The 13,837-nt window shown below is 40.1% G+C and overlaps 1 protein-coding gene across 3 annotated transcripts in view; it reads right to left on the reverse strand.

Moving 5' to 3' along the window:
* Nucleotides 1–13,837, reverse strand: part of SERPINI1 (serpin family I member 1) — a 71,436-nt gene that overhangs the window by 6,922 nt on the left and 50,677 nt on the right. For all 3 annotated transcript variants that reach the window (XM_034663406.1, XM_034663410.1, XM_002917420.4), the window contains one exon: nucleotides 9,610–9,707. In XM_034663406.1, the coding sequence (XP_034519297.1) occupies nucleotides 9,610–9,707 (98 nt within the window). The remainder of the gene's footprint in view (nucleotides 1–9,609; nucleotides 9,708–13,837) is intronic.

Consider the following 13,837-nt stretch of genomic DNA (forward strand, 5'->3'; position numbering starts at 1 on the left):
TTTTCGGGTTTTTTTTAAAGATAGTATTTATTTATTTGTCAGAGAGAGGGAGAGCACACGCACAAGCAGGGTGAGTGGCAAGCAGAGGAAGAAGCAGGCTCCCGCTGACTAGGGAGCCCAATGTGGGACTTGATCCCAGGACCCTCGGACTGTGACCCGAGCTGAAGGCAGATGCTTAACCGACTGAGCCACCCAGGAGCCCCCGGTAAGTTTTGACATATCTGTGAACACACCTCCACAAATAAGATACAGAATATTTCCATCTCCCTAAAAGATTCTTGTGCTTCTTATGCAGATAATTTTGAAAATAAAGACATTTGCCATCAACCGGATAATTTTATAGAAATGTATAAATTATAAAATTGAAGAAAAAATAGAATATCTGAATAATCCAGTAACCATTAAAGTAGCTGAATTAGTAGAGAAAACTTCTTCCCTCCTCAAAATTAAAGAATGTGAGCCTAGGGGCACCTGGTGGCTCAGTGGTTTAAGCGTCTGACTGGATTTCAGCTCAGGTCATGATCTCATGGTTGTGAGATCGAACCCTGCGTTGGGCTCTGCACTGGACCTGGAGCCTGCTTAGGATTCTCTCTCTCTCTCTCTCTCTTCCTCTGGCCCTCCCCTCCTCCCCCTGTCTTAAAAAAAAAAAAAATCCAAGCCTAGATGATTTTCTAGGTTTAGAAAATCCTTCAAGGAAAAGATAGGGCTTTCTGTTATAAATCCGTTTTCAACTCTAGAAAGAGAATAAAAGCAATCTAAGTCATCTATGGATAGTCTTACCTTGATACTAAAATTGAACCACGGCAGTCTAAGAAAAGAAAATCATAGGCCAAGCTCACCTACTAATGTAGAGATGAAAGTTTTGTTTTGTTTTTTTAATCAGAAAGTTAAACCCAGCAATGTATGCAAATACTTTTTTTAAATGAGTTTTCAAGGGACGTCACAGTGTGTAATGACAGCAGTTGAGAACTGCTGTAACTGCCTCCATTTCACACAAAGCCTTCCTCTGGGGTGATCTCATCAGACACAAGCCAGTTTATGCCACTACAACCCTACTTAAAACCCTGTCCCCCACTTGTGCTGGCTCTGCCTCCCACCTTGCCTTCCGTATACTGCGTACCCACAGACCTAGGGTGCAGCGTGAGGGTCTCTGAGAGGTTGCCTACGAGTCACTCATTTAGCGCACTTCACCCCACACCCTGGGCTCCAGGCTATTTGAACTGCAATCCCCTAAACATACCACCCTTGCTCACTTCTGTGTCTTTGCTTCCCCACAAACTCCCTCAACCCTGTACAGTCAGACACCTAATCTATTTCTGAGACTCAGCTTCGAGGCCTAGCAGGCCTTTTCTGCTCTCTTCGGATTACTGTTCTCCACCAAGTAGAATGGACCACTCTTTCCTACTGAACCCAGGCTCTGATTCCCATACAGCCTTTATGATATATCATATCTGCATCTATCTTTCTCTCTTCCTGGACTGTCAAATTCCTGAGGGCAAGGACTGTGCCACTGCCCTTCGTGTGCCTGGCTTCTAGCATTTGGTGGCCCTAATAACTGAACTAACCAAAGAAAAGAGAGTTTCCTGGTCATGCGCAAGTTTCCAGCGTTTCACCTAGCATAAACAGGAATTTAGTAATTGTTCAATGAAAGGGACTCGCTATTTCCTATTGTAAGACCGTTGTTCCTCTACGGGCACCATGACCACAATTCTGTTCACAGGTGTGGCTATAAAGTTTATTCTTGTAATAAATAAAACATATGACACTCATCCAAAGTTGATGCCCCAGAAAATGGATGGACAACAGCACTAGGGAGGGAGGAACGCAAAGACCGCGCACAGGCTAAAACACTTAAAAATCCGATCGAGTAGAAGACCTAAGGGAATGGGATCCAACAGGCCGGTGGCATCATCTATATTTCAAAGACAGCAGCACAAAGACTGAATCCAATGTTCCAACGCCCGGGGGTAATTAACTGCTACACGACAGACAGCAAACATCTGCAGACGTAAGTGAGACCTGAGGACTGTCAAGTTATAGAAAGCCGCCATCCCTTTAGATACACCAGTAGGAGAAAATGCGACGAAGGAATCACATCACAAATCCTGAGGGGGAGAAAAAGAAAATGAAACCTTTCTCTCTGGGGACAAACTTCAAGCAGTCACATTCAAATGTAAGCTGAAAGTGGTTTCAACGAGAATGGGTCTGTGGCCGCCCAATCGCCCAATCGTGGCGTACAGCGCAAGCTTCCTAGGCTTGTCCTGCGAAGTTGCTCATCCTGGTGGAATGATGTGCCGATCAAGGCCGTCCTTCCCGCGAGCCCACGCACCTACTCCTTAAGGGCCTGGATGTGCTCATCCAGTTTATCCCCTCCCTGCAATTCTGTGCACACTGCTGGGTACCAAGGAAGCACCATATTTGATGGACCAGAATGGGAGGGGGATGAAGGAGATTTACATTGATGAGCCTGTCTTAGCAATTAGAGAAAAGTTCATTGTTCTCTAAAAAAGAAAATAAATAAATCAAAGACAAAACTACGTGCAAAAAAAGAAAAAAAATCCATACGCTGGCCCCAAGCAGTCTTTTCCCTTCTGGCCACAGCAGACATTGCTGCCAAGTAACTTTCCTCAGGGCAGTGAGGAGCCGGCTTTTCACAAAGGAAACGATGGGAACGGGGCCAGCAAACCCCAGGTTTCCCAGAGAAGAGCTGGGCAATAATTCAAGCTCTTCTGAAGAAAGCAGGGCAAAATACTAAGGCGTTCATTCAGTCACTGGGCAAATATTTATCCGGCTCTCTGTTCGTCTGAGATATTATGCAGGCACCAAAGGCTCGGGGTATGTGTGAGGAAGACGGCGTGGCGGGGCGGCCATCACACCAGTGCGTGCCACCGCTTGCTCGTGGCACTGTTCCTAAACAGCCCATCGAAATAGATTTCTGCGTCACCAAGGACATGCTTAAAATAACAAAATGAAGAGAGTTCCATAACAGAACCCGAGAATACCAAAAGCGTCTCTGTACTTGAGTTGCTGAAATATTTTTAGCTTCAGCCCCACCCATGAACTTTAGAAAGATTTGTACAATTTGAGCTCCTTCAAGGTAGGAATCTTGTTTGGTTGGTTGGTTGGCTGGTTTTCTGGAGAAATGTTGTTATAGACTACTGATTCATTCATTCATTCATTCATTCATTCATTCATTCAGGTACTAAGCACCTCTCATGTGCCAGACATCGTTGATGCACACTGGATTTACTCTGGTGAACTAAACAGTTCCTTCCTAAGAGGAGGAAAGCAGAAATTAAATAAAAATGACAATAAAAATACAAATGGAGCAATGGCCACAATTTCAGGGTCTGGTCAGTGTTACTGAGAAGCAAGATGAGGTGATGTGTTGACGAGGTGAGGGAAGAGGAGCTTTTTGACCTGAGGTGTTGGGAAAGACATATCTGAGAAGGTCAACTTGGCTGGGACCTAAGGAATACAAAGGAGCCTTCCATGGGAACACCTGAAGGTAGTTTCCAGCAGAGGGAAAAGCTAGTGCAGAGGCAGATACAAGCCAGGTGTGTTCAAGGACCCAAAAGAAGGCCTGTATGGCTGGAGCGAGGAGATTGAGGAGGGCCAGAGGTTTGAGAGAAGCCTCCACTCTTGGAGTGAGGCGGGCCCAGCACCGCTTCCTACCGCACGCACCCCCAGCATCTGTCCTGGTCTCCACACCATGCTGGGCTCTGAGGACAGAAAGTCGTCTGTGACACAGCCCTTGCTTCTGAGGAGCTCTGAGATCAGAGACAGGTATGTGAACAAACAATCTAAGGAAAAGGTAGACCTGTGGTAGCACTTTGCACCACAATAGCCCAGATGAAGGAAAGTAAACCATTTGAAAGGGAGAGATAACAGGGAAAGCTTCTTGGAGGCGGTGCCATTTGGGCTGGTTCTTGAAGGATAAGTAGAAAAGGGAAAGTCAGAGAAGCATGCAAGCACATTCCAAGCAAAGGATTATACTTGTCAAGTGAGAGAAGCAGCAGCAAGGACTTGAAGGTCCTATTGGAACCTGGTTACATCATAAGGAGGTGGGGAGGGCAAGGGATACACCCGATTTTCAGAGCTTGGACTATGAGGCTGGAGAGACTGGGCTCCATCCAGAAGTAACAGGGCACATCTGCTTTGATTTTAGAAGATATCTGTGCCAGGTTCTGTAAAGCGTGAATCAGATGAGGAGACGGCTAGGGGCAGGACCATCAAGTTTGTTAGCTGTTACAATAGCCCAGGCAAGAAAGGAGAGGGGAAGTTCAGGTGGGGCTCTGGAAGAGAAACACAGTCCTCTGACTTAGGGTGCAAGGAGGAGCTGAACAAACAGGGCAGGATGGAAGAGTCAGTCTGGCATAAATCTAAGCACTTGAGTCCGACCCAAATGTGGCTTTTGCTGTGTCTTCTTAATTCCTTTATTTTACTGGCTCCTTTATTAAAGCTTGTACTTTGTGCTGAAGGATTTAGTCGTCTCTTTCTCCTTCCCTTTCCACCTTCCAAGAGGATTATCTATTAATCCAAATGCTGACAGTCATTCATTTCCATTACAAAAATAGCCCTACTCTATAACAGGATCCTCTCTGCAACTAGCATTTTACATCGAGCCTGAGAAGAAAATGACTCTCAGCAGTCTCTAGATTCCATGTTTACTGTATGAGTCTTTACTATGTTTTATGTTAACGGAATTTCACAAAAGCCACAGACATCAAATTGAGATAAAAAAAAAATAAGCACAATAAATACAGAGCATCTCATCTTATTCATTTCTTCATTCAGTGAGTACGAGGCAGAAAAGGACTGTGTGCTCCCTGAACACACATAGGGATCAATCTTGGAGAGGTTTAAATTCTGGCAAAAGATATCCGATGCATAAATAATGATAATGTGAGATCAGATGTGATATGCAGCATAAGCAAAAGTACAGAATGCCGTAGAATTTACGAAGGAGCTATTACTTCTGGTTGGTGTAATCATGTGGCTTGATGAAATTGGGGATGTTTGAGCTGAAGATCCATTCAGGAGATGTTTTGGGTGGGAGAGATTTTATAAAACTGGGGCCCTGGGGAGATGTGAGGCGCAGCAAAAGCTGTGTGCAAGGAATCAGCCGGAGTTAAGGCGAACGGAGCTGAGGTCTGAATGCCCTGCAGAGCAGTGGGCAGGGCACAGCAGACTGAAGGGAGGCTTTGAACAGGAACTGGGATGACCTGAGAGCGGGTTTTAAGGTGATTAATCTTGGCAGTGGTAGAGAAGACAGATTAGACAGAAAAGAGACTGGAAACCGTTTAGGGGGCTATCGAAATCGTCAGGGGCAGCAGTAATGAGAGTCTGAAATAAAGGTGGATGCCGTGGGATAGAGAATGAAAGAGTGGATTCAAGAGGTCTCAGCAAAGGACTCTCAAGTCACTCAATTTTCCCAGAAGCAAGAAAATGTGGAGCAGGGTTGTTTTTCCACTGCTAACACATATTTGCTATTTTTAAAGAAAGATAAAATTTCATTGCATAATTTAAGAATGAGTACTGTCACAATAGTACTGAATTGTTTCCTGGGTGCTTTTGAATTTACGAATTCTACTAAGTGCAATTTTTTAAGGTTTTTCCCAGTTTACAAGTAAGAGTTTTAATTGAAGAAGCAATACATACAGAAGGCAAAATCCCCAACAGTGCACGGCGATAGATGAAACAAAATCTCCTCTCTCACTGGGGAGCCTCTGTTCTGTATTCTAGAGGCAACCATTGCTATCATTTTCTAAGACATTATTCAAAAATGTTCAATGCATTTGAAAGCTTAACTGCATACTTATATTCTCCCCCTCCATCTTTTGAACCAATATGCTCCCATTCTGCCTGCTGACTTTCTTTTCCCTCCCTGCCTCCGCAATGCTTTCCGTAGTGTGGGGTTTCTTGATTCATCACTATTGACATTTGGGGCTGGATTGTTCTTTGTTGTGGGGTGTGTCCTGTGCATTAGGTATATGTAGAAGCATCCCCAGCCTTTACCAGATACATATCAGTAGCTCTCCCCAGTTGTGACAACCCAAAAGGTCTCCAGCTATTGCCAAATGTTCCCTGGAGGACACAATTGTCCTGGTGTGTCCTGGACTCACCGCTCCAATAAGGCATTTCTATTGTGCTTCTTTTTATTAAATCCAACTGTTTATGTCTCTCTCCCCACAAGTCTGTATCCTTCTTTAGAGCAGGTATGATATCTTAGTCATTTCTTCATTTTTATGACCTGGTCCTGTGCTCACACCAACTGACTCATGAGGAGTTATTAAATGAAAAGGAGAGACATGGCATTGAATGTGATGAATGTGTATCTTAAACACCATGAAATTCTCCCCATGAAATTCATTAAGGTAGAAAGTAATAATCAAATACATGCTAGTAACTTTCCTGGGTACTTGTAGGGGTTACTAAGCATCATAGACACTTTAATCGGTGGGATTTTCACATCATTTAGAGAGGCAGAAACCTAGACTGTGAAAAGGACACCAACCATGGAGGGCAGAGCATATGGTGCCTAAATACTATCAAATCTAGTGAAAGCAGAGAGGGAAGTTTTATAGTTGTGTCACTAGGTAGTTTTTGAATGAATGATTCATAAATTAATGTGTATGTGCATGCGTGTATGTGAGAGAGAGAGGTTGAGAGAAGAGGAGAGAGACAGGGAGGGAGAAGGAGAAAAAGGAAGTATTGTTTGGGGTGGGCTGACATGCTGAGGTTACCAAGGTCTTGGCAAAACCAGGGAGTTAAGAATGAAAGAGTTTCCACTGAAAGCTTGAGAAGTTGACTTTAGATCTTTCATCAAGTTATCCTGAAGACTTGAATTGGGTGGTGGGTGAGGATGGCCAATCCTGGATTTCTTACTAATGTTTTAAGGAGTTCAGTGTTCCAAGAAATGTAATATAGAAGGTGGCCGCGAAGAAACCTCTTGTCTCCTTCCCTCCCTCCTTTGCTCCTTCAGTGGACATCCTCTGTGTGCCAACTAGGTGTCAGCCAGGTGCCAGGCGCTGGGAATGCAGCTGTGAGCTCTGAGAAGGATTCAATTCTGACTGAGGTTTGGTCAAATGAACAGAGACTTCACACATAGACTATATGAACCCTGAAATATCTGAGTGTTATTTCAAATTTCCAACCATCTGCATTCACAATACATATTTATTCTCTATTGTCTCTGGACATACTAGAGGCAATTAAATATTACATCATAAACCTCCCAGATATGTCAAACATTATAAGCTACACTGACCACAATAATTGATTTGCCACTGCAGCACAACTCCCTCAGGACTGAAAAGCTGCAGATACTGTATGCGGGGGAAATAACTGCCGAGATGTTTGGGTGAAACAGTGAGGAATCGCTAATAAAACAGAAAATAGAGCCACGGTAAGAAAGTGGAATGTAATTATCCAGTTGGAATTTGGCCAGTATGGTAGACAGATTCTCTCAATTCCTGAGGAAGGGAACATAAGAACTTTAAATTATACCATGCTTGAGCCACGAATATATTTCTGACTCAAGCACAAAAGTACCCATTAGCTTTTGAACCTCCACCAGTTCTACCTCCTTGACAACCCCGCTAAAAAGATCAGAGCCCTAGGAGCTTGGATGTGAGCCATGAAAACCTTTACTCGAGCAAAATTTGCATTTCTCTGGTGGACAGGAACATTTATATAGTAGACATTTAGAAAAACTCTACCAGCGTTTTGAGATGTAAGTTCTGTAATTGGGGGGTAAAAGTTGTAGTATCAAATACATCAACATCATCTCATCGCTGAGTGCTGCTTGGAAAACAATCTGTCCAATTCTAAATCTAGGAGGGCAAGCCCTTTTGTGATTATAAACTCCTTGGGAGTTTCCTGAAAGCTATGAACCTATCTCCACTCTCTTTTTTCTTTCTGTGTGTGTGCATGCACACGTGCACGTGAGTCCATACTTATATGCAATTTCAGGGTAGAGCATCCACTTGACTGAATTCAATCCATGGGTCCTCATACTCCAGGTTTAGAAGTTATTATTGGGTCAGCTTGATTTTCTATAGGCTCTTACTAGAGGAGAGGAAAATTAAATTCTCTCCTGTAACACATGAACTGCTACGGAAACTTCTATGCCTCAGCTCTCTGGTTGGAGAGTCGGGGCCAATAAATTGCATATAAAGAGGACTTACACATTGGGTTCTTTTTTTATTTTGATATCATCAGAAAATTGTTTTATTTTCCATATTCTATAGAAATGATAGAACATCATTATATAAGCTAAGTCTTAAACTCACAGGTACCTTATTTCAATGATAAGTGTCTTGGGATTAGCTGCTTAAAATATTTCCAAAAGGATTTTACATGTTCTAAGTACTTAATGTTGCTAATATGTTAATGATTTTTACCCTGAACAAATTAGGACATCCGAATCCAATAATTCAACTAGTTTCCCCTTGCCTTGGGATTTTTAAAAGAAATCACTCAACATCCAACATGCCAGCTATATTTTGAAGCTACTTCTTCAAAACCACTCTTTTCTTATTGAAGACTTCAAATAATCTTTTTTTTAAAAGATTTTATTTATTTATTTGACAGAGATAGAGACAGCCAGCGAGAGAGGGAACACAAGCAGGGGGAGTGGGAGAGGAAGAAGCAGGCTCATAGCAGAAAAGCCTGATGTGGGGCTCGATCCCAGAACGCCGGGATCACACCCTGAGCCAAAGGCAGACGCTTAACTGCTGTGCCACCCAGGCGCCCCTCAAATAATCTTTACATAATCTCATTAGGTATTCTTTTAAAAAGTGTGGTTCTCACAGCAGGCATGCATTTATCCTCTCTTCCTTCTTTCTTTCCTATATAATTTACTGTAACTGGACATATTGAGGTATTAAATCAACATGTTTATTGATTATCTACAAGGCATTGTGTCAGATAGGATGGAGAATTTAAAGATGTATAAGACAGGTCTTCTGGAGAATATCTACTGTTGAAGATAAGACGTGGACCAGAATAATATAAACTTAATGTTATGACTGTTATTTATAGCTTTGTGTATAGAAGGTAAATATATTTGTTATATTTATCTGGCAAATGATAACTTTATTTTACCTCAGAACTCCATAGTAAATAGAGGGTTCAACATCATCATTTTTTAAAAATTTTTATTTATTTAATTTTTTAAAAGGAGCTAGAAGTTTAGTGAATACACCATAAGGGAACAGCGGGCAGGACAGCAGAGGAGAGGCTGTCTGCCAGGAGGCCAGTGGGTGGAGGCTGTTTTTAAAGGGGGAAAGTGAAGAGATATGATGACGTATGGAATTTTTCCTTTTCTGGTAACTGTGCGGGGTTGCAAGTAGCCCATTGGTTAGGTAGGGCCTACGGGTACTCTGAGTGTGTGTGTCTACATTCAGCCAGGGGGTCACTGTGGGCTCTTCTGCCTTGATCAAGTTTCTATTGCTCAAACCTCTTGCCTAAAAGCAGCCTCTACATCTCCCCCACCCCCCTGGAACAATTTTGACCCTTAAATCTTTAAGGTGCTGAGAACATCATCATTTTTAAAATCTTTCATGAAATAATAACATTTTTAAAAAATTGGTGTTTATTTCCTACCAGACAAAGCTGTCAAATTTGCATTTTTCATGAAAACTTCAGTTATTCCAAGAGCCTTCAAAACATCTTTTAAATCAATTTCCTGTTCCACTGTGAACCTGGAGAACACATAGGGGGGAAAGCATTTAGTTACAGCATCCTTTTACCTGGGACAAGAATAAAAATGTTGGATATGTTGATTTTAATGATAAATTATGCTAAAACTGGCTTTTGACTGCTAGTATTTGATTGTGCTTATAAAAAGAGGAGACAGCAAAAAGAATAATGTATCAGAACAGTATTAAAGTATTAAGTAGGAAAACTATTTGATGTGGACACAAAACTGTGATATATATGGTGGAATAAGTGTTTTGAGGTCAAGAATATAAAACATGTAAATGAGTAGCCTTCAAAATCGTGTGACCTACTAATATATTGGATTTTTTTAAGCTGTCAATGGCTAATCAAACATTTACATTCATTCTTTTCAGAGCATCCTTCTCAACTCCCTGTGGAAAGGGAGAGCCAACATTGTATCCAATTGCTGTATAATAGATACGTCTTACATTTCAACTCCATACACTCAGAGGAAGGAAACATAAAAGCTACCATGTTAAAAAGATATATCTTCCTGGTTATATTAACCTCCAGGACCTAAGCCTGTTTTCCAGGTAGCATCACAGAAAAGATGTTAATCAACGAAAGTGAATTAAATATTACATCTTAAAAACTGTACAGTTTTACAATTATATTAGAGATTCTTTTTTAAGCAAAAGAATAACAAATTTGTATTTTTTTGTTCTAATGGGCTTTATGAATTATACATAAATGTGCATCACATTTGCAAGAAGAAATAAAACATTACTTAAAACTGAAATGAAAATAAGTACAGTGGTCATGAACAGAATATTAATTTTTAAAAATGGTTTCCACAGAGAGCCTGATTGGTCCTAATATAGAGTCTCTCCCAAACCAGTGAATTATATCCCCCATCTTTTTAGTGAAAACCATGGAGCAAACATGGCTGCATTGACACACAAATGCAGTTATTTTTTTTTTAAGCAAAGGTTATTACTTTTTCATAAAAAGTGAGAACAACTAGAAGTAAACATTTCCTTTTCTCCTAAGATGTTGCTCCTCGATCAATAAAGATAATAAATGTAAGTTTTTAGGCAATGGGCTGTATCCTTAAAAAAGCTAAGTTTGTGACAGTCACAAAACATTACATTAGCATGATTTCTGATGTCTGGTTTTAAGAATGATAAGGGAGTTGTTGCTATAAACAACACTCAGACATCAAGAGGAATAATTGGGTGAAAATAGTTTTAGCAAGTTCATGTTTATGGAAAATACGACAAATAGAGAAATAAATGTATAGCAAACACATTAAACCAAGTCCTGAATTTTATCCATATCCTTCACTTTAACTTGGACTTAGCACTGTTTCTTTTGTTTCCTACAAAAAGCAGATGTTGGTTGTGAAAGTAGAAAAGGGGGATGAGTAGGGAAGTATGGAATGTCTCAAAGAATGCATTCAATGGCTTGATTAAGGTGTTTTGCGTGTGTGTGTTACATTTATTATTGATTGATTGATTGTCACTTATATGGAGATTACTCTATACCAAAAACTATTCCAAGAATGTAACAGATTAGTTCAAATATCACTAAAATCCTTGGAGGTAGGTATTATTATTATCCTCAGTTAACAGAAGAAGAAACCAAGGAGGAGAAAGATGAGATAACTTGACCAAGGTCATATGGCTAATAAACGGCAGAGCAGGGGCACGGATCCAGGTCGTATTCTGTATGTCCTGATCTACCTGAAATAGGCAAGTGAAGGAAGAGATCAGTAAGGATGCTTTGTACTTCTTAAGAGCAATCTGGTTTGTTTCACACTTCTGAGGTTTATTGTTTCAGGGGAGGACGGTAATTTAGCCAGGTTGAATTTGGACAAGTTCCTTAATTACTGAGCCTTGGATTTGGCATGTAGGAAGTGACATTAATAATACCTGCCTCACAGTATTGTTGCAGGGATTGAGTAAAGTTTGCAGAAGTCTTTTTTTTTTTTTTTAAGATTTTATTTATTTATTTGACAGAGAGAAAGTGAGAGTGGCAGGCAGAAGGAGAGGGAGAAACAGGTTCCCTCCTAAGCAGAGAACCAGATGCAGGGCTCAATCCCAGGACCTGGAGATCATGACCTGAGCTGAAGGCAGACATTTAACCCACTGAGCCACCCAGGTGCCCCTCCAGAAGTCTTAAAAAAAAAAAAAAGATTTTATTATTAAGTAATCTCTACATCGAACATGGGGCTCGAACTCATAACCATGAGATCAAGAGTTCCATGCTCCATCAACTAAGCTTTCCAAGTGTCCCGAAGGTTCCTAGAAGTTTCAGGATGGTGCCAGTATGTAGGAGGCATGTAATAAAGGGCAGATTGTGTTGATAGCACTTATGATATTGCAGTTACGTATAACATTCACATTATTATAGATGCTAAGGTGTTGTATATTTGCACTTTAGTGGTGGTGGAGTAATTTGATTAAATAGCTATTTCATCTCTGCTGCTTTAGATGTAAATTAGTCAAATCTAGTATCTTTTTTATTTCAATATCTATAGTGTCTGGTATAGAACAATACACATACGTTGAAGTGAAAAAAATCTAGGTGACCATCAGCATGTTTGTTCAAAGTTGAAGACAGAATGTGAATATTTCCACTATCCATTTCTCATCTTTGTTTCCTTATCAAACTACCGAGAAATAGCTCTTATCCATTTACTGTCTCTTTCCTCTTACTCTAGACTAATATTCATAAAATAATCATTATCATCTCCCATACCTGAGGGCTCACAATGTCCCAGACACTATGCAAGTTCTTTTACATATGGTATCTCTTTAATCATCCTATGATAACATCACAGAATCCTATGAAGATTACGTACTGTTATCTCTATTCTACAGAAGAACAAACCAAAGTTCAGACAAGCTAAGCAACTTGCCCTAGTCACACACCTAGTAGGTGGTAGAATGAGGATATGAGCTAAGGTCTGTCTGACCGCAAAGTGCCTCACCACTAACTATAATTCTAACAATGGCTATTTAAAAACAAACAAACTATAGGTAGATTTTACATTTCGCCCACTGAACTTAAAAATAAAAAGTCACAACACACCTTTTTTAAACCCAAAAAAGCATGCCTATTTTAATAATGTAATTGTGCATTTGCAACTTTCTGAGTAAGTTGAAGAGGTATGTAGAGGGCGAAGCATCAGAGACTCAGGTGTGGAAAGCAAGTGTTAGAAAGGAATAAATATATATTACATACAAGGAGGTTTATAAAACTTGTAAGCAATTAAGAAACTAATCAAGACACTTCTGTAGAAAAACCTAATAAAAAGCACTCGTGTCAAAGAACAAAATCGGATGGCTTATGCATTAGTTTTCTTTTATAAACATGAAACTAAAGTGCTTAATTTCTAAGACAACCATTTCAAAACAACAGGATGGTCTCTGCTTACAAAATAGAAAACCACTTTATATCCATTGATTTCTAGCACTCTGATCACAAATAATAAATCTGAGCCTACAGAGGTCAGAATGGAAAGATATGGCAGCCAGGTACCTCTACATTCCAAATATTAAGTTTTTTGATATTCACTTTAGAACAATCTTCTTGCACCTTATACAATGAAGAGGGTAATGTTCATCAGAACAAGGCTTTTTAAAAAAATCTTACTGTTAGAAAAGTATATATAAAGCTACCCATGGATTAATACAAGACGAATACTAGGACTTAAAATGTACACTGAAAATAAATAATAATAGTGATAACAGATAATAATTACATGATGTTTACTCTGTGCTAGGCATTATTCTAAAGTGCTTCTTAGATATCTTACATATATTTTTTACTATACTAGCCAAACTGTTTTTGCTAGCATGAGTAAATTGGAAGAGTATCTGGTAATCTCATTTAAATCTTAGAAACGTATGACTGTGCATTAACCTTTTGGCATTTCACTGGATTTGTGATATCACAGAAGTATAGCAATTTTACCCTCTCCTGAATAGAGTTTTGTATTTTGGATAAAAATACAGTTTCAATTCAGCATCTGATTCCTGTAGGACTTATAATTCAGGGGGAAAACTAATAAAAATACAAAAGTAGTTGCCCTTTCTCCCCCCTCGACATACCCTATACCTTTTAAAAAAGGCATTTGAAACCTATATGCATAAAATCTAATACAATA

The sequence above is a fragment of the Ailuropoda melanoleuca genome, chromosome 1, assembly GCF_002007445.2.
Source record: "Ailuropoda melanoleuca isolate Jingjing chromosome 1, ASM200744v2, whole genome shotgun sequence".
Classification (NCBI taxonomy): Eukaryota; Metazoa; Chordata; class Mammalia; order Carnivora; family Ursidae; genus Ailuropoda; species Ailuropoda melanoleuca.